Source organism: Crinia signifera, chromosome 11 (assembly GCF_055691185.1).
Source record: "Crinia signifera chromosome 11, ASM5569118v1, whole genome shotgun sequence".
Classification (NCBI taxonomy): Eukaryota; Metazoa; Chordata; class Amphibia; order Anura; family Myobatrachidae; genus Crinia; species Crinia signifera.
The window spans coordinates 50,312,266-50,339,898 of NC_139227.1; the positions used below are offsets into that span (position 1 = coordinate 50,312,266).

At 47.7% G+C, this 27,633-nt stretch overlaps 1 protein-coding gene across 3 annotated transcripts; it reads right to left on the reverse strand.

The window, feature by feature from the left end:
- Nucleotides 1-2,425: 2,425 nt before the first annotated feature.
- On the reverse strand, nucleotides 2,426-22,803 carry TMEM231 (transmembrane protein 231). 3 transcript variants are annotated; one of them, XM_083164477.1, is made up of 8 exons: nucleotides 22,667-22,803; nucleotides 20,713-20,876; nucleotides 20,468-20,634; nucleotides 18,510-18,638; nucleotides 16,923-17,066; nucleotides 6,782-6,863; nucleotides 5,560-5,665; nucleotides 2,426-2,759 (listed from the first exon to the last, which is right to left on the reverse strand). In XM_083164477.1, the coding sequence occupies exons 2-8, from the start codon at nucleotides 20,849-20,851 to the stop codon at nucleotides 2,588-2,590; spliced, it is 939 nt and encodes a 312-aa protein (XP_083020603.1). In that variant the 5' UTR covers nucleotides 20,852-20,876; nucleotides 22,667-22,803; the 3' UTR covers nucleotides 2,426-2,587. The 3 variants fall into 3 exon arrangements, with proteins under 3 accessions (XP_083020603.1, XP_083020604.1, XP_083020605.1); XM_083164478.1 differs by having other exon boundaries at nucleotides 22,618-22,763; XM_083164479.1 differs by lacking the exon at nucleotides 5,560-5,665 and having other exon boundaries at nucleotides 2,426-2,787.
- Nucleotides 22,804-27,633: the final 4,830 nt, after the last annotated feature.

Below are 27,633 nucleotides of genomic sequence, written 5' to 3' on the forward strand. Positions count from 1 at the left end.
AATACCCACAGTAATGGCATAAACACAATGCCCCTCTGCACTGCCAGATACAATGCCCGCCCGATTGTGGTGCCTAATTCTAAACAAATACTCTGGGGGTACTGAGATGTAGCCACATGGGGTGCGGCCAATGAAAATGGGGGTGTGATACACATATGCCTCCAATAGTGCAGTGCCAGATATACCTATGCCCCCACACTGCCACAAACTGCTATGCCCCCACAGTGCCAGAAAGCTGATATGCCTCCACAGTGCCAGAAAGCTGCTATGCCCCCAAAGTGCCACAAACTGCTATGCCCCCACAGTGCCACAAACTGCTATGCCCCCACAGTGCCAGAAAGCTGGTATGCCCCCACAATGCCAGAAACTGCTATGCCCCAACAGTGCCAGAAACTGCTATGCCCCCACAGTGCTAGTTTCCCAGCAGCAGCACTCCTCATCGTTGCTGCTGCTCCCGGGCAGGGAGAGGACAGTCAGGCGTCCCCCTGCAGTGCTGTCAGGTTGTTGAGGGGAGGAGAGCACAGGATACCACGCGTCTCTCCTTCCCCCCTCACTTTTCTGTGACTGGGCCGCCCGCCATTTAAAGCTCATGGGAAAGCTCCTGATTGGCTGCCGGCCTGCGAGCTCTGATTGGCAGACGGTCCAGTCACAGGGATGCACAGTGAAGGGTAGGAGAGACGTGCAATGCGCTCTCCTCCCCTCAGAGGGAGAAGGGAGCTGCCGAGTGGTCTAGCCACCCAGATTGCTGCTGCGAGCTACCAGTAGCTCGCTCGCGAGGGGTTGGTGAGCACTGGTCTAGGGCACGTGTCAACTTATTTCATGCAAACCTTTTGGTGTCGACCTATTGACTGTGTACCTAGAAATTGTAGACCTTTCAATCCACACCCATACAAAGCCGCATCTTCCATGGAGTAGAATAGTATTGGCATCACATGCCAGAATGAGCCCTCCTGGGGAGCTGTAGGGGATAAAACAGGTCAGACGTGTGCCTCATGCAAATATTACCTCTGACCACACAGGTTTTACTTGTATGAGGCACAAGTCTGACCTGTTTATAAGTCTGGCCTTATACTCTCTGGTTGGGGCTAGGACAGGTCACCACGGCGTCCAGATTCTGCTTCCTGGCGACCAGATTTTTTGAGGGAGGAAGCAGAATCTAGTTGTGGCCCGATGCGCTTGCAGTAACAGCCAGACAGAGAGTTTGTCAATCCACCTGGCTGTATGAGTCTGCAGGTCCGCCACTGCTATTTCAAAACTCGAGCTGGCCTTCGGAGCCAATCGCAGTTTGCAGTTCGGCAGCTAATCAGGAGTTACAGCGCTAGATCCTAACTGTCAGACCGTGAGCTCCGAATGTCTCGCAATCTGGCGCGAGTTTCCAAATAGCCGCGGTGGACCTGCTCTCAGCTGGGTGGATAGACGATCTCTCTGCCTGGCTGTTACTGTTACCGCGGAGGAGAACAGCAGGGAGGAGGAAGGATAATCCCCCATGGCAACTAGCATTTACCCCTGGCACAGCATGTCACAGCAGGTTAACCCCTGGCAATGAGCATTAACCCCGGCACAGCATCTTAACCCCTGGCAATGAGCATTTACCCCTGGCACAGCATGTTAACCCCATGGCAAAGGGCATGCAACCCCTGGTATCAAGCATGAAATCCATAGCAACGAGCATGTAGGTAAGCGGAACATGTGTGGCATAAATGTAATAGGCATTACGGTGTGTGGTAATCATAATCACCTCTCTTCCTCGGTTTCTCTAGTAAAAACATATTCAGCCTGGTTAACCTATCTTTGTATTCTAATGATTCAAGACCTTTTACTAGCTTAGTCGCCCCTCTCTGTACCTGTTCCACTTCATTTATGTCCTTTTTAAGGTGCAGTGCCCAGAACTGAACACAGTATTCCAAGTGTGGTCTCACCAATGCCTTGTAAAGAGGCACTATCAGCCTTGTAAAGAGGCACTACCAGCCTTGTAAAGAGGCACGTTTATGTAATGGTTAGTGTCCATTTATTCTGTTATAACCAAAGCTGGGAGGAGTGTTGTCCTGGGTGTGGGCTGATGGTATGGTCCATACAGACCCCAAAACAAGTGAGAGCACACATTACCAGCTTTAGAAAAAGGAAAAAAGCTTAAAGCAACTGGACACACAATATTAGCTGGATATTGAGCCTCTAATTGTGATTAAATAGCGCACTCTATAATGAGGAAAGGAGGAACCTATATTCCTTTAATGTTGTGTCACACTGGATCCGATTTGAAGCAAATTGTTGCATTTATGTATTTTTGGACCATTAGTGACTGGCTTAATTAGGGTCTGCTATTAGGAGCAACATGGGTTACTTAGCAGAGATTAGAAATTTTGATTCCATTTTTAATGTTTTGGCCGCCGCAGTCTAAAAAAATATATATATATATTTCACAAAATTAAACCAAAACAAATCCTTTAATTACAAAGTGGTTTGAAAAAAAATATATATATCTAATACAAAGGTGGTACTCAGCAGTGAGGGAGTACCCACTGCCAGATAATGATAGCAGCGGTTACCCCATAATAACATGGACCAGGTTATATAAGGTGCCATCGGATCAGCTCTGGTGCTGTTTGCAGTAAGGCTGCAGCGGAACCGCTACAGTCCTGAATACTTGGTTCTGAAACACAAAGATTTTGACTCTCTCAAAGACCCAGAGGAATATGAGCAGGATGCTGACGTACTGGACCCAGGCGCCTTTGATCATCTCCCAGAAGCCAGGCTGGTACGTGTGGATTGTTAAGGGCACAACTGGGACTGATGTATTGCAGGAAATCAAAAGCAAAGGAGACAGGAAATAAATGCAACATTAAAATTCATCTCTAGGAACATTTGCAGAACAGAACATGGAGATGAGACGTGGACCCGGGGTTATGTATTAGGGTCGGGTGCAATAATGTCCTGTGTTATTCTAATGGCACCATTCACAGATGCAGGACAGAACACGGAGATGAGACGTGGACCTGGTGTTATGTATTAGGGCCTGGTGCAGTAATGTCCTGTGTTATCCTAATGGCACCATTCACAGATGCAGGACAGAACCTGGAGAGGAGACGTGAACCCGGGGTTATGTATTAGGGCCTGGTGCAGTAATGTCCTGTGTTATCCTAATGGCACCATTCACAGATGCAGGACAGAACCTGGAGAGGAGACGTGGACCCGGGGTTATGTATTAGGGCCTGGTGCAGTAATGTCCTGTGTTAGCCTAATGGCACCATTCACAGATGCAGGACAGAACCTGGAGAGGAGACCTGAACCCGGGGTTATGTATGAGGGCCTGTGGCAGTAATGTCCTGTGTTATCCTAATGACACCATTATCAGATGCAGGACGGAACCTGGAGAGGAGACGTTGACCCAGGGTTATGTATGAGGGCCTGTGGCAGTAATGTCCTGTGTTATCCTAATGACACCATTATCAGATGCAGGACGGAACCTGGAGAGGAGACGTTGACCCAGGGTTATGTATGAGGGCCTGTGGCAGTAATGTCCTGTGTTATCCTAATGACACCATTTACAGATGCAGGACAGAACCTGGAGAGCAGACCTGAACCCGGGGTTATGTATGAGGGCCTGTGGCAGTAATGTCCTGTGTTATCCTAATGACACCATTATCAGATGCAGGACGGAACCTGGAGAGGAGACGTGACCCGGGGTTATATATTAGGATAACACAAGATATTACTGCACCAGGCCCTAATACATAACCCTGGGTCATGTCTCCTCTCAAGGTTCTGTCCAGCATCTGTGAATGGTGCTATTAGGCTAACACAGGACATTACTGCACCAGGCCCTAATACATAACCCCAGGTCCATGTCTCCTCTCCAGGTTCTGTCCAGCATCTGTGAATGGTGCTATTAGGCTAACACAGGACATTACTGCACCAGGCCCTAATACATAACCCCAGGTCCATGTCTCCTCTCCAGGTTCTGTCCTGCATCTGTGAATGGTGTCATTAGGATAACACAGGATGGACATTACTGCACCAGGCCCTAAAGGCACCATTCACAGATGCAGGACAATTGAAGGCCCCAAATACACCAGACACTGGTCACTATGGGGGAGATGTATCAAACCTGCTACAGGATGATCATAGAAACCACATCAGCTTCTCAATACCATCTTCTACATGAATGATAGGAACAGATTTGTTGCTAAGAGCACCTTATCCATTGCTCCACTTTTGAAGGTTTGAAACATCTCCCCTGTTATCTTCTTCAGCAATCCTCCATAATAATAGATGAATTGTGCCATTGCAGCGGCCTACAGTAGCAGTAGCTTGTATTGTCTGCTCTATGAGAGCAACATAGCGACCTACAGTAGCAGCAGCTTTTATTGTTTAACCGTGAGAGCAACACAACCACCTACAGTAGCAGCAGGTTTTATTGTCTGCTCTACAAGAGCAGCATATCGACCTACAGTAGCAGCAGGTTTTATTGTCTGTTTTATGAGAGCTACACAACCACCTACAGTAGCAGCAGCTTTTATTGTTTCACCACGAGAGCAACACAGCCACCTACAGTAGCAGGAGGTTTTATTGTCTACTCTGCAAGAGCAACACGCCAGTGACCCCAAGTAGTGTACCATGTGCCCTAGCCACACTGGGTCTTATTCTAGTTTACTCTTTCTGACAAAATCCTTCTTAGATGGACAAAACCATGTGCACTGCAGGGGGGCAGATATAAAATGTGCAGAGAGAATTTGATTTGGGTGAGTTATTTTGTTTCTGCGCAGGGTAAATACTGGCTGCTTTATTTTCTCACTGCAATATAGATGTCACTTTGAAGTAAAACCCCACCCAAATCTAATTCTCTCTGCACAAGTAACATCTGCCCCACCTGCAGTGCACATGGTTTTGTCCATCTAAGAAGGATTTTGTCAGAAAGAGTGAACTTGAATAAGGCCCACTATGCCAAGGCAACACGCTCCACCACCGTTGCACTCGCCACAGGCTATTAGTCACAGTGGTAGTCCATGTGCATGTCGACCACATTTGGTATTTACCCCCCCTGTATCCAGTGTCTGGAACCCATCTGGCTCATTTCTGTTGATGTGCTCACACATAACATCTCTGCTGGTGAAGGTTCTGCTTAGTAGTGTTACATGGTTCCATCTTTGTGTGTAACGCACAATGGGAAACAATGCAGTCAGGAAGGGAACGTCATTTCCAAAGGTCATCACCTGGGCAGAACATTTCCAGCACATAAAACCCTTTATGGAGGCTGGCTATAGTACAATTCAGTAAGAAAAGCCGAATATTAGTGCAGCTATAGTATATAATACAGCGGCTGTCTGTGGCCTGCAGGTACGGTAAGAATTGTAGAATCAATGATGAATGCAGAGGACATTCCACGGCCAATCAGTCTATTTCACCCAGATCTCCATAGGCTATGTGCCCATGCACATAGTTCTAGAAGGCTGCGGTCTCACTCGGTAACTGCCCCATAGAAGACTTTGATACATTTTAAGTAAAAACAACAATGGAAGTACCATAAATGTAAGGTTTAGAATTCCTATTATAAAAGGATATGAAATGGTCTCCACAGGGTATCGGATGACGCAGTTTACCACAAATGGATCGGACGCACCTCTTCCAACAAGCCAGACTGGGCTAGGATTGCTCAGGACTGTGGTCACTTTAACGACATACCGTAAAAAGTTCAGATAATGGAGGGGGGCACTTAGGCCTGATGAAGACTTGGAGGCTCGTGGAAACACAGATGGGTCTTCAGATTTCAGCATTCCGTGAATAGGTTACCAAGAAATCAGACACTGTGCCAGAGTTGGATCAGACATTCGCACATGGTGGAGATCACTAGTGTGCATGCATGGGCTCACACGCCCATCAATGTACCACACTTACCATGAAATGGGCTTTTCAGGGAGGAACTGTTGCATAGAAACATAGTTAAGTTCCATCAAGTCTGCCTATTGCAGTGTTATGGAAGTATTGGGGACGCATAAAGTCAGCATCTGCATCGGCCGTATTGTGTGGATATAAATGGATGACAGCGCTTTTGTAAACAGTATGGGGCTGGAGCATGTCCAACAGTAGACAGATAGGCCGCCACATGCAGACACATGGACGCAACTCGGTCATATAAAAGCCAATTAAAGCTGGAGGAACATTATGGGAAGCCAATCAAAGCTAGAGAAACATTGCGGTAGAGCCAATCAAAACTGGGGTAACATTGCAGGAGAACCAATCAAAACTGGGGAACATTGCGGTAGAGGCAATCAAAGCTGGGGGAACATTGCGGTAGAGGCAATTAAAGCTGGAGGTGAATTGCGGGAAGCCAATCAAAGCTGGAGGAACATTGCGAGAAGCCAATCAAAGCTGGAGGAACATTGCGAGAAGCCAATCAAAGCTGGAGGAACATTGCGAGAAGCCAATCAAAGCTAGAGGAACATTGCGAGAAGCCAATCAAAGCTAGAGGAACACTGCAAGAAGCCAATCAAAGCTAGAGGAACATTGCGAGAAGCCACGTTCTGACCAAGGTTGGACTCACTAGTGCTACTCTCAGTTTGCATACTACAACAGTGTCATATCAGAAAGGAGCCTTAAGGGCAACCACTAAAGCTAAACCAAGTAGCAGATTCCGCAATAACCTCTAATTTATCTTGTGGCAGTTACCCCAGCAGATTTGGTTAGAAAGGCAGAGGGCCCCATAGTAAGCTCCTGGGACCACAAGTTGTACAAAAACATACTGGAAGTCACTACACATAAAATTGGGCACATTTTCTGTACTTACCGTTCCGCTCCTGATAAGCGGATACGATGTTCGTAAGATCATAAGCACTTGCAAAAGGACTGGTTCCGTTAATTACTGACACCTAGGACATGAATGGGAATAGCAGGGAAAAGATCAGTACAATGTAGAGCCCATCTGTACCCCCCTGCCCATTGGGGCATTGTTATACCAACATTCCAGTGCACTGGTGCGGGGGCATCATTACACTAACATTACACTGTACTTGTGCATCGTTACACTAGCATTACACTGTACTATATTACACTAACATTTCACTGTATTAGTGTGGGCGCATCATTGAACTGTACTACAATACACTAACATTCCACTGTACTAGTGTGGGCGCATCGTTACACTAACATTCCACTGTACTAAGTTACACTAACATTTCACTGTACTAGTGTGGGTGCATCGTTACACTAACTGTACTAGAGCATCGTTACACTAACATTACACTAATACGTTACACTTACATTCCAATGTACTAGTGTGGGCGCATTGTTACACTAACTGTACTAGTGCATCGTTACACTAACATTACACTTACATTCCAATGTACTAGTGTAGGCGCATTGTTACACTAACATTACACTGTACTAGTGCAGGTGCATCGTTACAATAACATTCAACTGTACGGTACTTGTGTACTATCATGGCACCCATCGCATGCCATATGTAGTGGCATAAGATGGCATGCGATTTTTGCCGGTTTTAAGCATTTTTTTGACAAAAAATCGCATGCCATCGCATCGCATGCAATCGCATTGCATGCGATTTTTAACAGAAATGCATCCAAATGCATTGAAATTAGTATCAAACATGTCCAATGGCCCCCAAATGTCATTTTTCAGGCTGTACCACCCCCACTATCAACGCGAAGCCGAAGCGTGGCGAGCGCAGCGGGCCCGCGAGGGGCGGCGGTACGCAACCTTTTCATACCCCCACTATCCACATCGGCGTGGAGTTGAGAATAGAAAGTGTGGCGAGCGCAGCGAGCCACCGAGCCCGAAGCGTGGCGAGCCTCGCGAGGGGACGCGGAAACCTGTGAAGCCCGCGAGGGGACGCGTATACCTGTGAAGGTATCCGTGTCCGCTCGCCACGCTTCGGGCTCCGTGGCTCGCTGCGCTCGCCACACTTTCTATTCTCGACTCCACGCCGACGTGGATAGTGGGGGTATGAAAAGGTCGTAGGACGCGTACCGCCGCCCCTCACCACGCTTCAGGTTCGCGTTGATAGTGGGGGTGGTACAGCCTGAAAAATGACATTTGGGGGCCATTGAACATGTTTGATATTAATTTCAATGCATTTGGATGCATTTCTGTTAAAAATTGCATGCGATTTTTTGCTATGCGATGGCCATCGTGGGAGCCGTGATTCTAAACAAGTACCAACTGTACTATATTACACTAACATTACACTGTACTAGTGCAGGTGCATCATTACTAGTAGTGCGGGGGGCATAGTTACACTAACATTCCACTGTACTAGTGCATCATTACACTAACATTCCACTGTACTAGTGCGGGTGCATCGTTATACTAAAATTACACAGTAGTAGTGCGGGGGCATAGTTACACTAACATTACACAGTAGTAGTGCGGGGGCATCGTTACACTAACATTGCACTGTACTCCCTGGTGCTCTGTGACTCGCCGGTTAAGAAATTACTAAAGGCAGGCGGCTGCTCTAATGCTATTTCCAGATTCTATACAGATTTTATTATCCTCGCTACATGAGCGGGATTTGCCTCAACTCAAGGCAGCCTGGGAATTAGATATGGGCCCCATAACGGAGGAGGCCTGGAAGATAGCTTTGGGCAGCCCCCGTATCTCCTTAACACCCTCTAGGTATCAACAAATCCTGCTGTATATACTACACAGAGTTTACCTGACCCCTACTAGATTGCTGAGAATGGGGGGTAGAAATGACTCTAAGTGCCCCAAATGTGACTCCCCCGACGGTTGCTTTTGGCACTTACTTTGGGACGGTCTCGAAATTCTGGAAGGAAACCACATCCATAATAGCATCTACCGGTATTCCCCTTACAGTTTTCACCCCGAGGTTATGCATTCTAACCATAGTCGAGGAGGATGCCTTAGATAAACCTACCCAACGCTATATAATTAATATGTGCACTCTGATAAAGATCTGCATTTCTAGATCATGGTTAGCCTCAAGGGGTCCTGCACTTGATGATTGGTTGTCAGTAACGAATGAGGTGGTACGACATGAAAAATATGTCTACCTATCTAGAGGATCTGAAAAGAAGTATTACGATATATGGAATAAATGGATAGACTCCCTATGTAGGCACCAGAGATAGATAATCGTGGGGATATTATTATTATAATTTTATTTATAAGGCGCCACAAGTGTTTCGCAGCGCCGTACAAAGGAACAATACAGGGAGACAAAACTTGGCATAACATTGAATAAATAACAAAAATACAGTACAAATAAAAGAGCACCACAGTTCAATACACATTACAGCTTAAATGTAAGTAGTGAGGACCCCGGGTTTGTTTGGGGTTTTTCTTTTTTTTTTTTTTCCTCTTTTTCCCCCATGCGTGTGTTTTGATCATGGAGGTATGGAAGTCTGCCCTCAAGCATGTGGGGAACTTTGAAGACAGGGGACTACAGGGCATAAAGCCTGATACAGGGTGGTAGGGACGACCTGGGGAATTACGGAACCGGGTAACGCGGGTGATCGAGCTGAGCGGGAGGGTTCGGGAATAGGAGGCTGCAAGTCTAGAAAGGGGAATGGGAGGTGGAAAGGGCCGGGCGTATCAAGAGGAGAGGGTGCTGTGAGGAGGGGACGATACGCCTTTCGGGAAAGGACGAGGGACAGGGAGCGGGTTTTGAGTTAACATTATGGTTCTGTAAAGGGCGAGTTGGCTAGAATGGGGAAGCAGATCCTAATAGAGTGGTTTGTGCAAAATGTCTTGTGATATTAATTTACTGCTGTGATGTTTGTTTGTGACTGTATTGTATTTTTTTGTTTGTATGGGAAAAGTAAATAAAAACGCAATTAAAAAAAAAGTAGTGAGGACCCAATCAACATACAACTAGAGGCTTGAGGCCAATGATGGAGATGAGTATGAAGATGGTCACTGGGTGTTGGAGTAAAGGAGAGCAGTGAGTGAAATGTGAAGTGAAGTGGGCTTTGACAACAGGAGGGAAGAGGGCCCTACTCGGAGGAGCTTACAATCTAGTAGGAAGGGGAGACAGACAGATTACAAGAGGTGCAAGCGAGGGGGTGGTGGTTATATAGCAGGATGTAAACAGGCATGTAAACGCTATCCTTCCTCATTTGGGGAGGGCAGGGTGATGTACAATCATGATGAACAGCACTGTACAATGCCGGGGCATCGTTACACTAATATTACGCTGTAGTAGTGCGGGAGCATCGTTACACTAACATTGCACTGTACTAGTGCGGGAGCATCGTTACACTAACAATACACTGTGCTAGTGTGGGTGCATCATTGCACTGTACTAGTGCGGGAGCATCGTTACGCTAACAATACACTGTACTAGTGTGGGTGCATCATTGCACTGTACTAGTGCGGGAGCATCGTTATACTATCATTACACTGTAGTAGTGCAGGTCCATCGTTACACTAATATTAGACTGTAGTAGTGCAGGAGCATCGTTATACTAACATTACACTGTAGTAGTGTGGGGGCATCGTTACACTAACATTACACTGTAGTAGTACGGGTGCATCCTTACTAACATTCCACTGTAGTAGTGCGGGGGTATCGTTACACTAACATTACTCTGAAGTAGTACAGGTGCATACTTACACTAACATTCCACTGGTGTAGTGCAGGGGCATCGTTACACTAACATTACACTGTAGTAGTGTGGGTGCATCATTACACTAACATTACACTGTAGTAGTGCAGGTGCATTGTTACACTAATATTACACTGTAGTAGTGTGGGGGCATCGTTACACTAACATTCCACTGCAGTAGTGCGGGGGTATCGTTACACTAACATTACTCTGAAGTAGTACAGGTGCATACTTACACTAACATTCCACTGGTGTAGTGCAGGGGCATCGTTACACTAACATTACACTGTAGTAGTGTGGGTGCATCATTACACTAACATTACACTGTAGTAGTGCAGGTGCATTGTTACACTAATATTACACTGTAGTAGTGTGGGTGCATCATTACACTGTACTAGTGCGGGAGCATCGTTACACTAAAATTACACTGTAGTAGTACGGGTGCATCATTACACTGTAGAAGTACGGGTGCATCAATACACTAACATTACACTGTACTAGTGCGGGGGGGGGGCATCATTACACTGTACTAGTGCGGGTGCATCGTTACACTAACATTACACTGTACTAGTGCAGGGGCATTGTTACACTAATATTACTGTACTAGTGCGGTGGGCATCATTACACTGTACTAGTACGGGTGCATCGTTACACTCACATTACACTGTACTAGTGCAGGGGCATTGTTACACTAACATTACACTGTACTAGTGCGGGTGCATCGTTACACTAACATTACACTTTACTAGTGCTGGGGCATCGTTACACTAACATCACACTGTAGTAGTGTGGGTGCATTGTTACACTAATACCCCTTTCAGTCTGAAAATCCTGGCAATTACTCTGTATTTCAAATGCCGCGTAATATTGAAGAGAGAAGCCTGACCCCCCCTTCACACAGAAGAACAAATTACCGTGTTGAAAATTTCTACCTGGTAATTTGCTGAATAAGAAAACAAGGGAAGAAAAGACTCTCTTTTTTTGGGGCACTCTTGGATTGTGATTACAAGCTGTAATCTATTAAGACATCTATAGGAATGTCTGTTGGAGTATCAACAGTAAGTTGTACATAAGGTGTTATGACACAAGTTTGAGAATGGTATAGATTGTTGCACCGCTCTTCAGAGAAAACTCTGAAGTGGGGACAGTGTCAGTTGGATGGGATTAGCTGGTAAGGGTGCTAGTAACACATGGGAGAATGGGGTGGATTATTCCATCCCGGAGTATGGCTATATTTAAAAATTAGCTTTTATTAGGTCTTACTAAAATAAACACTAGACAAAAACGTTTTTAGGCGTTCACACACAAACATATAAAACATATATAGAATCACACTGATTTATCGGTGCCCTGTGGGCATAAGATCCCCTCGTTCAGCAACACAAACTGTCTGCCTCAAAGCAGTGGGTATACATTTCTGATAGACAAATATAGCTTTCAGAGTGTATAAAATCAAAAGCCTGCTGAAACAAATAATTATACCCGTTACAGTTCTAACCATACAATGTATCCAGAGGGTAATATTTCCCTTGCAGAATTAATCTGCCTGTGGGTATTACTTTATCTGTTCTGAACAAGAGGATATGTAGGCTTAAAGTAGCCTTACTATTATGTTGCCAAAAAGGATGATATATATTAAATAAATTACAAAATTCTGGTATCTTACTTCAACATACTTCTCTGTACATTTTGCATCAATCTATTTCGTACAGATTATCAACAGTGTCTTTGCCGTCAAGCCGACAGCCAAATGAGCTATTACAGTAAGAGTTAGTGCTGTTTTTGCTCGCAGCTACAATATCAACATATTCATCTGTACTTTTGACATGATTGAATTCTGTACAGGTTAACAGTAGTGTATTGGCCTTAAGGCCGACAGGCTTCACTGCGGATATATGTGTGAGGTAAATATCACTTACTCACATGAGTCAAGCCGACAGCCAAATGAGCAATTTAAGTAGGAGTTAGTGCTGTTTTTGCTGGCAGCTACAATATCAACATATTCATCTGTACTTTTGACACGAATGGATTTTGTACAGGTTAACAGTAGTGTATTGGCCGTAGGGCCGACAGCCTTCACTGCGGATATCAGTGTGAGGTAAGTATGACTCCCTCACATGAAACAACCTGCTGTTACTATGTAGTAAATACTACTGGTATGCACAAATACTTTGTTTCATTTGTAGGTAAGTAAGATTACATGCAAAACGCTCCTGCGGTATGGTTGGATAGGGAGTGGGGGGATGGGGTTTGGGCAAAGAAAGGAGGGAGGGGGGGAAGAGGAAGAGGGGAAAAGACACAAGTGGAGATTAGGGATTTGATCCCACCGACTTTATATACCCGTGACAATGGCGGGATTGTCTGGTTTGAGGCTGAAAAGTCCCCTTTCCCCTCTGGCAGGCTGCCCTTTTCCAATTGTCGGCTGCCACTGGGTAATGGTGGGCTTTTATGGGTATTGTGGGGGAAGAACCCTGCCCGATATGGAGTCAGAAAAAGAGGAAAGGTCTGTGTTACCCTTTAGTGAGAAAGCGGCTGCTGCCCTGCTTTATATACCTATCACTCGGGGTGGAATATTGTATCTGGCTAGGAGAGGTCACCCGTCTCCTATAATACTTTCTGACGCCCCAAGCTAGTTACCATCACTTTAGTTGGTGGACTTTAAAGGTATGGCGGGTGAGCGGGCTTTGTTAGACACTGAGAGGGATTTACTGCACAGATCTATTAGTGGGATACTGCTGTCAGGTTATGTGCCAGATCCCCCCTGAGTAGACTGAGTCCAGCGCAGGGTAGGTCACTGGTTTTTAAGGCCTGATGAGTGATCCCTGAGGGGCGAGATAACGTGAGAGGGAAGAGTTTTAGTGCCGTTATAGGTGTGCTGCTATCCTCCACATGTATATAATTATACAGTGGTGGAGGGTGAGCAGCACCTGTCAGGCAGAGCAAGTATCAGTGGGGAGAGTTAGAGGTACTTAGGGGGGAGACGGAGGGTGGAAGGACCGGGATGGGAGGGAGAGCCGGGCAGGGTAGGAGGACTGGGGGGTGCGGGAGAGCAGGTACCTGTGTGTGCACACCGTGCACTGGGCGGCACCGTAGCCGTCCCGTGGAGAAAGCTGGAGCTGCTGCGGCTGCTGTGAGCGCACGGTGCACTGGATGTTTCCCAGGCCGTCGCGTAGAGAGGGTTGTGGCTGCTGGGACTGCTGCGGCTGCTCTGTGTGTACCGTGCACTGGACAGCACCGGAGCCGTCCTGTGGGGAGGCTGTGGCTGCTACTGCTGCTGATGCGGCTGAGACAGGGAGGCGCACAATGTCGGCGTCACTCCCCGGTAGAAACCAACGATCGTTTCACCTTTCGGCTTCTTCAGGGTTCAGGTGTGTGATTGATCCATTTCCCATTTTCCCCTCATAAATAATTTGCTGAATAACACAGGTATTTATTCTGTGTGAAAGGGTCAATCCGGTCATAAATCCGTGTCCTCGACCCTGGTAAATTCCAGGGTCGGAGACACAGGATTTACGACCCGGGTGTGCCCTTACACACAGAAAAAGGACCCGTGTTTTTCACGAAATTACCGGGTAGAACTGCTTCACCCGGTAATTTCATTTTCTGTCTGAAAGGGGTTTAACATTACGCTGTACTCAGAACATATTTCCTGGTTTGGTTTAGTAAATGCAGATTTATTGATTTACAAGCCGGTGATGCAGCTGAATATAGATCTCTGTGGTCAGGTAGAGCCAAAATGAAAAAGCCACAGGTACTTGTGTATTATAGCGGCGCCCCCGATGTGCATCGCGCAATGTTTTCATTGCATCGCATGGCATGCGATGCGATGTTTGCCCCCTATGCGATGAAAGATCGTATAAGCACCATAAAGGGTGCTTTTAAGCACCCTAATGGGTGCTTACAATGTGAAATGCACCCCCACGCCACCCCCCCCCCCACTATAAACGTGAACCCGAAGCGTGGCGAGCGCAGCGAGCTCGCGAGGGGCGGCGGTACGCGTCCTCCGACCTTTTCATACCCCCACTATCCACGTCGGCGTGGAGTTGAGAATAGAAAGTGTGGTGAGCTCAGCGAGGCCGAAGCGTGGCGAGTGCAGACAGCCCCGCGAGGGGACGCGGATACCTTCACAGGAGTCCGCTCGCTGCGCTCGCCACGCTTCGGGCTCGGTGGCTCGCTGCGCTCGCCACACTTTCTATTCTCAACTCCACGCCGACGTGGATAGTGCGGGTATGAAAAGGTCGGAGGACGCGTACCGCTGCGCTTGCCACGCTTCGGGTTCACGTTTGTAGTGGGGGGGTGCATTTCACATTGTAAGCACCCATTAGGGTGCTTATACAATGTTTAATCGCATCGCATGGCATTGTATGCCATGTACAATGTCATACAATTTTTAAATTGTATGACATTGTACAGTATGGCGCGATGTGGGGGAGGGGGGGGGGGGAGTGAGACAGGCTGGCTTATGTGACTATGGGGTTTATTCTGTTTGGTACGGTGGGACCGTATACGGGCGGATCGGGGTTCTTTTTCATCTGCGCATGCGTAGCTTTCGCTACGTGCGGCGACCTCACACCGCTCACGGACGGGTCTCTCTGTGCGAAAAAACCTGTCTGCAAGAGTACGGTCATGGTGGGCGGCATGTGGGCATATTTATGGGAGCGGCCGGAATAATGAGAAAAACTGGGCGTACACAAAATGCACGGTGCCACAACCGCCTTGATCGGCGAACGCGCCTTGCATTTTGGCCCAAAAACAGGCGGACGCCAAAGATAGCTCCTGACCACCCTAGAGGTGCACACACACGGGGGCGATTTTGTCCAAAATCGCAGGAAATATGGTCGCTGAGCGACCATATTGCCCGCAATGGGAGTGTGCACCGGCGATATATCGCCGGGTGCGCGCTCCCGTTTTTGCCCCTGTGGTGATCGCTGGTCGCAGGAACATGCTCCTGCGACCAGCTGATTACCACTGCCGGGCTCCCCCAGGCAGTTTCTTTTTCATCAGCGACCATCTCTGGTCACTGATGAACAGGAGAAACTGAGCAATATATTGCTCAGCCATATATTGCTCAGCAATAAATGGCTGAGCAATATATCTCCCCCGTGTGTACACAGCATTAGAGATACCGTATGAGAGCGGATGCCTGGGTCTGCTAATTAATGCTGATTACTACACCTGAATGTAATAAGCAATGCTGCACGCTATTAAATGAAAACCATGATTTCACTACCTGCAAGCCACACACAGCCCTCAAACACATTGGAACCTTATCTTTCTACACTTCTCTACATGTAAAGGTTTGTTTAATTTTAGGTAATATTCATTCTAAGACCTGCTTATATATGCCAATATAGTTATTTTATAACCATCTACACCCATTCAGAAAGTGTTTTTGTATACTTTAAAAAGCAGGACACTCAATTCACAGAAGTCGACATGTGTCAACTTTTTCACTGTAACACAAACATACATATTAGGAAAAAGACACATAAACCACATCTAAGACCAACAAGGATGTTTTTGGACTCAATTTCTACTTGCAATGGTGGAGCAATGTCCTAAGGCCATGGCCACTATTTTGCACACAATCTGTATATTTTTTCCCAAGAACATACATTTATGCACTTTCATATCTGCTATGAATTTTATGTAGCACACTCTGTATGTAAGATGCCACCAAGCCCATTATTGCAATCACATATCTCTAACAAAGGATCCCAACATCTGCCTATCACACTCTAAAGTCTTATTTTGAACAATATTAGAACAAGATATACGGAAGGTGTCGGTGGGAAAACGGACGAGATCCGTCCGTGCACTGTGGCGTACGCTCTGATGTAGGCCAGGTATCGGTGGCTAAGAGGGAGATCCGTCCGTACACGGTGGCGTACGCTCAAGTGTACGCCATTCCCCATTGTCGGTGTCTGTGACCGTCCGTGTGCGGCTGTTCTGTGGGCGGACTTACGCTCACCGTGTGCGTATGGGAAACGCACGGTGTGACGGACCATACGTACGTTTCACCGTACCAAACAGAATAACCCCCTATGTCCCTTATAGAGCAGTCCTAGTCTATAGCAGGTGGAGGAGGGGTGTATGAAGTAATGGGTGGGGGGGGGCACTATTCCGCACAAGGGTCCCGGCTGTCTATGTCCTTCACTGCAAGGCCACATGCTTATTTTCAGTTAATTACATTTATTGTATTTGCTCTATCCCTGATACTGTTTGTATGTGATATAATATTATTACTATACAAACCCCTCTGGGTAAATTGCTGATGGTCTATGCCGGGTTACACTGTATAAATGGCTCAGACACACTGAGGCAGCACTCTCCCCTCCTTACATTGTATGTGGTATCCAGTCCCTGGTGGCGCAGTGGCTGCCTCTGCTGCATACGCAGGTCCCCGTTGATGTACAGCTGCGCTCCAGGAATGGGAGAGGAATGCTGAATGTACACCATGCTCTGCATCACAAACGTCGACATCCTCTGAAAGAGCAACAAGTGCACAGATTTTATCAGCTCCCCGATAACGATGGGATGACAGTGTACCAGTCCCTAGTGGGAAATATCTCCTTCTATGACCTTTTATACAACAGAGGTGGTCAGGTGACATAGGGAACGTTTGAACAATAAATATTCCTGTCATCTTTTTATTTAGGTAGGATTATTTTCTAACATATTAATTTCTGATTCCATAGACATCAAGGAAGTTGATCAGATGAAGAAATTGGAAGCGAAGAAGGGTTGCTGGCACAATGAATGCTGACAGGAAAGGCTGGGCCTCTGGGAAGATGGCGGCAGGTGAGATGGGGAACAATCGGTATATGCAGCAATAGGCGCAGCAGTGCCGACCATGATGGTTTTATCCCTGCTGTGTCACACCAGCCTGTCTGCCCCTCCCCTTCAGAATGTAAGCTCTCATGAGCAGCGACCTCTCTCCTCATGTGCTTTTCTTAGACTATGGCCCTTATTCTAATTCATTTGCAAAGGCAAATTCCTTCTCAAATGGACAAAACCATGTGCACTGCAGGTGGGGCAGATGTAAACTTGTGCAGAGAGAATTAGATTTGGGTGGGGTTTTACTTCAAAGTGACATCTATATTGCAGTGTAAAAATAAAGCAGTCAGTATTTACCCTGCACAGAAACAAAATAACTCACCCAAATCTAATTCTCTCTGCACATGTTACATCTGCACATGGTTTTGGCCATCTAAGAAGGATTTTGTCAGAAAGAGTGAACTAGAATAAGGCACAAAGTGCACTGCAGGTGGGGCAGATGTAACTTGTGCATAGAGAATTAGGGTAAATACTGGCTGCTTTATTTTTACACTGCAATATAGATCTCACTGTGAAGTAAAACCCCACCCAACTCTAATTCTCTCTGCACAAGTTACATCTGTCCCACCTGCAGTGCACATGGTTTTGTCCATTTGAGAAGGAATTTGCTTTTGCGAGTGAATTAGAATAAGGGCCTATATCTGGGTGTAGTATGTTTCTCCGACAGTCATTATCCCGATGTCGGGATCCCGACTGCCCGGACTCAGACAGCGTGGCCAGCGCAACAAAGCCCTTTGAGGGCACGGTGGCTCGTTACGCGAGCCACCTATTCTATTCTCCCTCTATGGGGGTCGTGGACCCCCACGATGGAAAATAGCCGACGGCCATCGGGAACCTGGCCGTCGGTGTTTTAACAGTCGGGATCCCGGGTTAATGACTGTCGGGATCCCGTCCGGCACCCCTATTTCTCAGCCACCCTGATAATTGCATCAGTGTCCTGTCCCCTGATGTAATAGTCTACTTACCATGTACCTTGTAGTGTAATTTGTTATTTTAATGTTTTTCACTCATCTGGCGCAGAACCCTTGTGGTGCTATATAAATAAATGATAATAATAGTAATGGCACCAAGCTGCAGGGCCTCAGTACTTACATACAGCTGGTAGGAGAAGGTGAGGATGAGATGCAGCCCATACACATTCTCTGTGGATAGTAAGGGAAGCTCCACACTGAAATACAACTGGTCCATTTTACCATCCTGGTTCCTGTCCTCCTCCCGAGCCTACAGACAGTAACACATACAGGACACTGTCACTGGGGAACAATGAGAGAGACTGTGGTTCTGCCGAGCAAACAGACAGTAATACAGACAGTAACACATACAGGACACCCTGACTGGGGAACAATGAGAGAGACCGTGGTCCTGCCGAGCATACAGACAGTAACACATACAGGACACCCTGACTGGGGAACAGTGAGAGAGACCGTGGTCCTGCCGAGCATACAGACAGTAACACATACAGGACACCCTGACTGGGGAACAATGAGAGAGACTGTGGTCCTGCCGAGCATACAGACAGTAACACATACAGGACACCCTGACTGGGGAACAATGAGAGAGACTGTGGTTCTGCCGAGCATACAGACAGTAACACATACAGGATACCCTGACTGGGGAACAATGAGAGAGACCGTGGTCCTGCCGAGCATACAGACAGTCACACATACAGGACACCCTGACTGGGGAACAATGAGAGAGACTGTGGTCCTGCCGAGCATACGGACAGTAACACATACAGGACACCCTGACTGGGGAACAGTGAGAGAGACCGTGGTCCTGCCGAGCATACAGACAGTAACACATACAGGACACCCTGACTGGGGAACAATGAGAGAGACCGTGGTCCTGCCGAGCATACAGACAGTAACACATACAGGACACCCTGACTGGGGAACAATGAGAGAGACCGTGGTCCTGCCGAGCATACAGACAGTAACACATACAGGACACCCTGACTGGGGAACAATGAGAGAGACCGTGGTCCTGCCGAGCATACAGACAGTAACACATACAGGACACCCTGACTGGGGAACAATGAGAGAGACCGTGGTCCTGCCGAGCATACAGACAATAACACATACAGGACACCCTGACTGGGGAACAGTGAGAGAGACCGTGGTCCTGCCGAGCATACAGACAGTAACACATACAGGACACCCTGACTGGGGAACAGTGAGAGAGACCGTGGTCCTGCCGAGCATACAGACAGTAACACATACAGGACACCCTGACTGGGGAACAATGAGAGAGACCGTGGTCCTGCCGAGCATACAGACAGTCACACATACAGGACACCCTGACTGGGGAACAATGAGAGAGACTGTGGTCCTGCCGAGCCTACAGACAGTAAAAGTAAAAAATAAAGAAAGAAAAACTTATGTCTGTTTTTTCATGTATCAATCTTTTTGTGAATGTCGACCTACCATCAGAATCCCCTGAGAATATAGGACTGGAATTCTGAATGGCATAAATATGATGAATAACAGAGGACTATATAATATTTATAAGTTCTGCAGCATAGAACAATTACCAAGTATTCCGCCAACAGCCACAACGGTATCTAGCCAATCGCACAGGCCACCCAGTCACATCCTGCAGCATGGCTGGCCCTGCCATAGCCATCGAGCCACCACATGCCTACCCTGCTCTGTATGAGTGGTATCACTATGACCCGGTCCTCGCTGGATCAGCAGCACTTGACTCACAGAAAACATGGTGGCTTAAGGTGGCCATACACACGCAGATTTATCTGCAGATCTGTCTGGTTGACCATTTGCTTAGAAATGCTGGAAAACTGACAAACTGTCACTCATCCATAACCATGTTTTTGTTCCAACCAGCCAGATCTGAAGATAAATCTTACTAGTGTATAGCCACAGATGAACAGAACTGCAATGCTCAGTCCAAGGCTGGCTGCTACCACAATGGCTGCATCCTAATAGCAGCACAGGGCCTGCAGTTGGGGAGCACCTTTGTCTGTGTTCTACGTATTACACTCATGCACAGATTCTGTACAGCTGTATATGTTATATATCTTGCATTGAACAAACCGTCACTTGTGGCAACCTGAGTCTGCCTCCTACTAAGCTGTTAAACTGTTGAAACGTGCTCCAAGCGATATAATCCCCGCTGGTGCTGTTTAAGGCGATCAGCAGAACCTCATAGCGGAACCGGACATTGGGCTGTTCTTCATACGTACTCTGCTGCAACCAAAATCCTGCAAGGGATAACAGTACAGTTAGTGACCGGTATGTGCTACAATTGTGCCTCTATCTGTAGCAAAGTAAGGCCTCACCTTGGCTGCGATAGGCCACTAGTAATGGCGGGATGTAGGTTAGTGCCAGGGCTATGAGGAGAAACAGGGAGGCTTTGGAGCAGATGCTGGTTCTGTATCTGATAAGTACAGGATGGGAGTAGACTTCATAAATGGCCATTGTGGGGATGCCGGTCTTTCCAAACCTTAACAGCCAGAAACAGGACATTAGTCAGAGTATTCCCGGCACTATCTCTCATCCTGCCTCCGCAATACCCCTGTCTGATCATGTATTACACCCACTCCTGGTCTACACCCTGCAGCTTCAACATTATATTCCATAGTGCTACTATCTCCCATCCTGCCTCCGCATCACCCCTGTCTGATCATGTATTACACCCACTCCTGGTCTACACCCTGTAGCTTCTACATTATATTCCATAGTGCTACTATCTCCCATCCTGCCTCCGCAACACCCCTGTCTGATCATGTATTACACCTACCTACTCCTGGTCTACACCCTGTAGCTTCTACATTATAGTCCATAGTGTACACTCTACATGTATGCTCTACACCTACATATCCTCCTCCTGTATACACACCAGTGTGCCCTCCTTCCCCTGTATACGTCACACCACTGTACCCTCCTCCAATGTATACACCACACCAGTATACCCTCATTGTACTGTATACGCCACACCAGTGTCCCCTCCTTCCCCGTATATGCCAAACCAGTGTCCCCTCGTTCCCCTGTATACGCCACACCAGTGTCCCCTCCTTCCCCTGTATACGCCACACCAGTGTCCCCTCCTTCCCCTGTATACGCCACACCAGTGTCCCCTCCTTCCCCTGTATACGCCACACCAGTGTCCCCTCCTTCCCTATTATACGCCACACCAGTGTCCCCTCCTTCCCCTGTATACGCCACACCAGTGTCCCCTCCTTCCCTTGTATACGCCACACCAGTGTCCCCTCCTTCCCCTGTATACGCCACACCAGTGTCCCCTCCTTCCTCTGTATACGCCACACCAGTGTGCCTCCTTCCCCTGTATACGCCACACCAGTGTGCCCTCCTTCCCCTTTATAGGCCACACCAGTGTACCCTCCTTCCCCTGTATAGGCCACACCAGTGTACCCTAATTCCCCTGTATATGCCACACCAGTGTACCCTCCTTTCCCTGTATATGCCACACCAATGTACCCTCCTTTCCCTGTATACACCACACCAGTGTGCCCTCCTTCCCCTGTATACACCACATCAGTGTGCCCTCCTTCCCCTGTATACGCTACACCAGCGTACCCTCCTTCCCCTGTACACATAAAGCCAGTGTACCCTCCTTCCCCTGTATACATCATGCATACCTCCCAACATGACCCTCTCCAGGAGGGACACAATGCTCTGTTTCTGGACTTCCCTCTTCATTTATGATTACCATCACCTGTGCTGAAGCCCCTTTCTTATCAACTAACCTGTTGATGGCAATCATACATGAAGAGAGAAGTCCAGGAACAGAGCATTGTATCCCTCCTGAAGAGGGTCATGTTGGGAGGTATGTAACCTCCTCCCCTGTGTACACCACTGTACCCTCCTTCCCCTGTATACGCCACACCAGTGTACCCTCCTTCCCCTGTAGACGCCACACCAGTGTGCCCTCCTTCCCCTGTATACGCCTTCCCCTGTACCCTCCTTCCCCTGTATATGCCACACCAGTGTACCCTCCTTTCCCTGTATATGCCAAACCAGTGTGCCCTCCTTTCCCTGTATACACCACACCAGTGTGCCCTCCTTCACCTATATACGCCACGCAGCGTACCCTCCTTCCCCTGTACACATAAAGCCAGTGAGCCCTCCTTCCCCTGTATACATAAAGACAGTGTACCCCCTAACCCCCACCTACCCTGTACACATCACACCTGTGTACCCTCCTTCCCCTGTACATAACAAACCAGTGTATGGTTGGCACGGCACCCCTTCCTGTCCCCTGTCCCCTGTCACCTCCGCAGTGTATGATGCTGTGCTACCGCGATTAATACACCCAGAAAGCTGAGATCAGCGCTGTCTCCATGGTCCTCCTATCTCCATGACAACAGACGCCATCACCCGGAAGTGATGCGGTCAGAGCCGGACCTCGCCGGAAGTAGTTATCCTCCAATGACAGACGTCACGTGACCAGCACTTGATCTGTCGTCGTCATCTATAATACATATACCGAACATGATGACCCTCTCCAGGGGGGGACACAATGCTCTAATGCTGGACTTCCATGATAATGTATGGAACACCTTCCCTATAATTTAACCTGTTTTAAACAGGTGCTGGCATTCATACATTAAGAGGGAACTTAGTCCAGGAGCAGAGCATTGTGTCCCTCCTGAAATGGGTCATGTTGGGATGTATATAATACCATAATGTAACTGGCACCTATTGCCAGCTGTGCCCATGTTCTGTTCTGTAGCCTGCTGCTTGTAGTGCCAGCCGTGCCCATGTGCTGCACTGTAGCCCAGGGTTGCCTACCTGACCCTCTCGTTCAGGGAGAAAATGCTCTGTTCCTGGACTTCCCTGGTAATGTATGATTACATACATTAATTGTGGAGAGCTAGGTAATTGATAAGAAAGGTGTTTCACCACAGGTAATGGCAATCATACATTACCAGAGAAGTCCAGCAACAGAGCATTTTCTCCCTGGAGGAGAGGGTCAGGTAGGCAAGCCTGCTGCTTGTAGTGTCAGCCGTGCCCCTTTTCTGTGGCCTGCTGCTTGTAGTGCCAGCCATGCAAATGTGTACTGTAGCCTGCTGCTTGTAGTGTCAGCCGTGCCCATGTTCTGTTCTGTAGCCTGCTGTTTGTAGTGCCAGCCGTGCCCATGTTCTGTAGCCTGCTGCTTGTAGTGTCAGCAATGCCCATGTTCTGTTCTGTTACCATGCGGCTTTTAGTGCCATCCGTGCCCATGTTCTGTAGCCTGCGGATTGTAGTGCCAGCCGTGCCCATGTTTTGCAGCCTGCTGCTTGTAGTGCCCGCCGTGCCCATGTTCTGTAGCCTGATGCTTATCGTGCCAGCCGTGCCCATGTTCTGTAGCCTGATGCTTATCGTGCCATCCGTACCTGTGTTCTGTACTGTAGCCTGATGCTTGTAATGCCAGCCGTGTTCTGTTCTGTAGCCTGATGCTTGTAGTTCCAGCCATGTTCTGTTCTGCAGCCTGATGCTTGTAGTGCCAGCCGTGCCCATGTTCTGTAGCCTGCTGCTTTTAGTGCAAGCTGTGCCTGTGTTCTTTACTGCAGCCTGATGCTTTTAGTGCCAGCCGTGCCTGTGTTCTGTACTGTAGACTAATGCTTGTAGTGCCAGCTGTGCCCATGTTCTGTTCTGTAGACTGCTGCTTGTAGTGCCAGCCATGCCCATGTTCTGTTCTGTAGCCTGCTGCTTATAGTGCCAGCTGTGGCCATGTATTGTAGTATGCTGCATGTAGTACCAGCCATAGAAGCACCAGTAAAGGGATATAGGAGATATGTTTGGCCTGGGCTTATGTATTTGAAAACCTCAGGAAGATGTTTGTGGTTCATCTGCTGAGAGATTTTTGAAAAAGTCTAACAAGGGTTCCTGGGATTTGGATGTGAGAGAGAAGGGAGGACTCCATCCACCAGTCCCATTTGGGGTCTTTAGGCATTGAGCCTTAAGCTGGGTACACATATATACAATCCTTATTTTTTGCAACCGTTCGGCCGACCGTACACCCGTCGGACCGTCCACAAACAACAGCCGACATGCGCGTACACACCTCATACACACCTGTACAATTTACTTGCGACGTCCGATGTACTCCCGTCCAAACAGTCGCAAGAAAAAGATTGTACCACCGTACACACTCTCCCGATTTGGGCTAGTGACATGTCACATGTGACCAAAATTATCATAATGGGCTGGGTTAGGGCATAATTATAGCTGTCACCCTCCTATTAAAAAAAAAAAAAAAACGGCGTGGGGTCCCCCCCACAGCCATAACCAGCACCAGGCTGAAAGAGCCGGGGCTGGTATTAAAAAATCAGGAAACTCGACAAATAGGGCTTCGCTGATTTTTTAAAACCAGCCCCAGGCTCCAGGTCCGGGGCTGGTTCCCAAAATACGGGGGACAAAAAGACATGGGGTCCCCTCGTATTTTAAGAACCAGCCCCAGGCCAAACCAGCCAGCAGGGTAATGCCACAGCCGGGGGACACTTATTATATAAGGTCCCGCGGCCAAAGCATTCAGCCCTCTGACCGGTCAGCCTGGCCAGGGGTCCTGGAGGAGTGGGGACCCCCCCAATAAAGGGGTCCCCCCCCCTCCAGGACTTACCTGACCAGGCTGAAGCCTGGTGCTGTCCTCGATGCCCCTGGGCGGTGGGCATCGAGCTGATTTCAGTGTAAAAAATAGATGAAAACCTATTGTCTTTTCCTGTGGAACTATGAGTCCCAGCAAGCCTCCCCCGCATGCTGGGACTTGGAGAACCACAAGTCCCAGCATGCGGGGCATTAAAGGGCCCGCTGGCACCTGTAGTTCCACAAAAAAAAAAAAAAGTTAAATAAATACACACTTACACATTAGAAAAATAAAAGTTTAATACATACATTACACAAACACACTGATACTTACCTATCTTGATCCCGTAGGTAGGTCCCTGGTTCCGGGGCTGGTCCGGGGCTCCAGGGTTGAAGAGTCCGGGGTCCAGGATCCGTAGTAATCCAAAGGGGTACCTGTGGAAGGAAATTCTACTCACTCACCGGCGTCTCTGCTCAGAATGATTTCTGGCCAATCAGGAGCCGAGAAAGTCGGCTCCTGATTGGCCAGAAATCATTTTGAGCAGAGGAAGAAGGATCTCTGCGTCTCTAGTATGCAGCGGAGGCGGAACGGGTACCACTGCAGCCGGGAGCAGCGGGACTTCAACAGCAGATGCCGGGGTGGTCGCCACAGGAGCAGGTGAGTAGGATTTCCTTCCACAGGTACCCCTTTGGATTACTACGGATCCTGGACCCCGGACTCTTCAGCCCTGGAGCCTGGGACCTAACTACGGGATCAAGATAGGTAAGTATCAGTGTGTTTGCGTAATGTATGTATTCAACTTTTATTTTTCTAATGTGTCAGTGTGTATTTATTTAACAATTTTTTTTTCTGTGGAACTACAAGTGCCAGCGGGCCCTTTAATGCCCCGCATGCTGGGACTTGTGGTTCTCCAAGTCTCCAGGTTCTACAGGTAATTGCTACCTGTAACTACTGTGCATATGCCTGTGTTTGTGGTGGAGGGAGAGGCATTAGGTCCTACTACCCTGAAAGAGGGATTATATGTTTAGTTAGTGCCTAGATAGGTTAGTATTTATCTTTATGTATTGTTTTATGGGAATACATACAGATGACTTGCTGTCAGGATGTCGGTGTTCAGAATACCAAAGCTGGAATCCTGACTGTGGCCAGGTAACCGACGGCCAAGTGCAGTGGGCGTTTCGGGCGTCTCCATGAGGTAATTCACTCCGAACCATGTCATCATGATCCTGACCTCTGCTTACAATGCCATAATTATGTGAGCCTGGCACCATGCCCCCCCCCCCCCTCCATGCACCACAGGGGCAGCTGCCCATGGCCAGGATTGGGATCGTTTGGTCTACAGTATGTTGGTCAACACCATTAGGTCAGGTCGACATGGGTCAAGGTTGACAGTGTCTAGGTCGACTGTAAAAAGGTTGACATGGGGTTTTTCAGTTTTTTGACCCCCATGGCCACACCCCATGAATGAGGGTATAGGGGTCCCTGTGATGTCTTTCCTCAGAGCCTAAAGTGCAGTATATTTGGCCCCAAACCTTCCATAGAGCCGGCGTAAGCTTAGATGGTGAGATCGATGGTGGTAAGAACGTAACAGTCGGTATTACAGCGTGTATAAGTGCTGAAAGTGGGCATCTCTTTGCAAATTCCGCCACTTGGATGTACACAAGGGGAGGAGTTTGAAGCAGCATTTGCATATAGTTGCAGACAATGCTGGCCGGCAATGATAACAAAAAAGGCAGGTGTAATTTTGATGAACTGACGCATTTTCCCGCCTGCGTGTCTCAGCGGCTTTCTCAAAGCCGCTGAGACACGCAGGCGGGGAAACGCGTCAGCATCAAAACTACACCTGCCTTTTTTGTTATCATTGCCGGCCGGCACCGGAGCACCGAGTCTATTGGTATACAGCAACCTGAAGGTCTGTAGAATGGACTGATTGCCATCACAGGCATAAAGGTTAAAAAGAGAATACTCCAGCCGTGTTGGAATCTGAGGGACTTTACAAATCCGGGATCCATATGGTGCGGACTAAACAACATTGAAAGTGGTAACTATACCTCCCCTGTGGAGCATACTGTCAATGTCGAGTTTTATACACGCCATTTTAGGATAGTATGGCCGCCATTTTGGTTCGCAGAGTTGCGCAAATAAAGTTTCCATACCCGAGTCTGTGTGACAAAGTGGACCAGAAGTGCAGCCATACTATTACACATAAATTCATAATAACATACTTACACTAAATAAAAATATAGTTAAAGGTTTAGAGCACCACACATAGTTTAATCCGCATTACATACATCCGTCTGTATAATGTTTAGTACCGTTACGTTCCGTTTCTTATGCGCAGTATTCCGGTCATTGCGAATAAATCGCAATTCATACGGTCCGATAGTTATGGACAAAATCCATATTCCCAAGACTGTTTCTGTTAAAAAGTGTATAACAAAAGAATCTAGTTGTAACCGGTTCTTACTGCTATTTACAACCCCTGACGACGATACCAACAGACAAAGGACTCCAAAGTTCACCCTCCCCCCTGCACCTTTGCAAACCAGTTGTATTACTTTGCCCCAATCACAGAGGACTTGACATACGAACCCTGACCAATAGGAATGGCCTTTGACCTCCCCCTTCTGACCCTATAAGATAGGTGACCCAGGGCGGCCTCGGTCACTTCGGC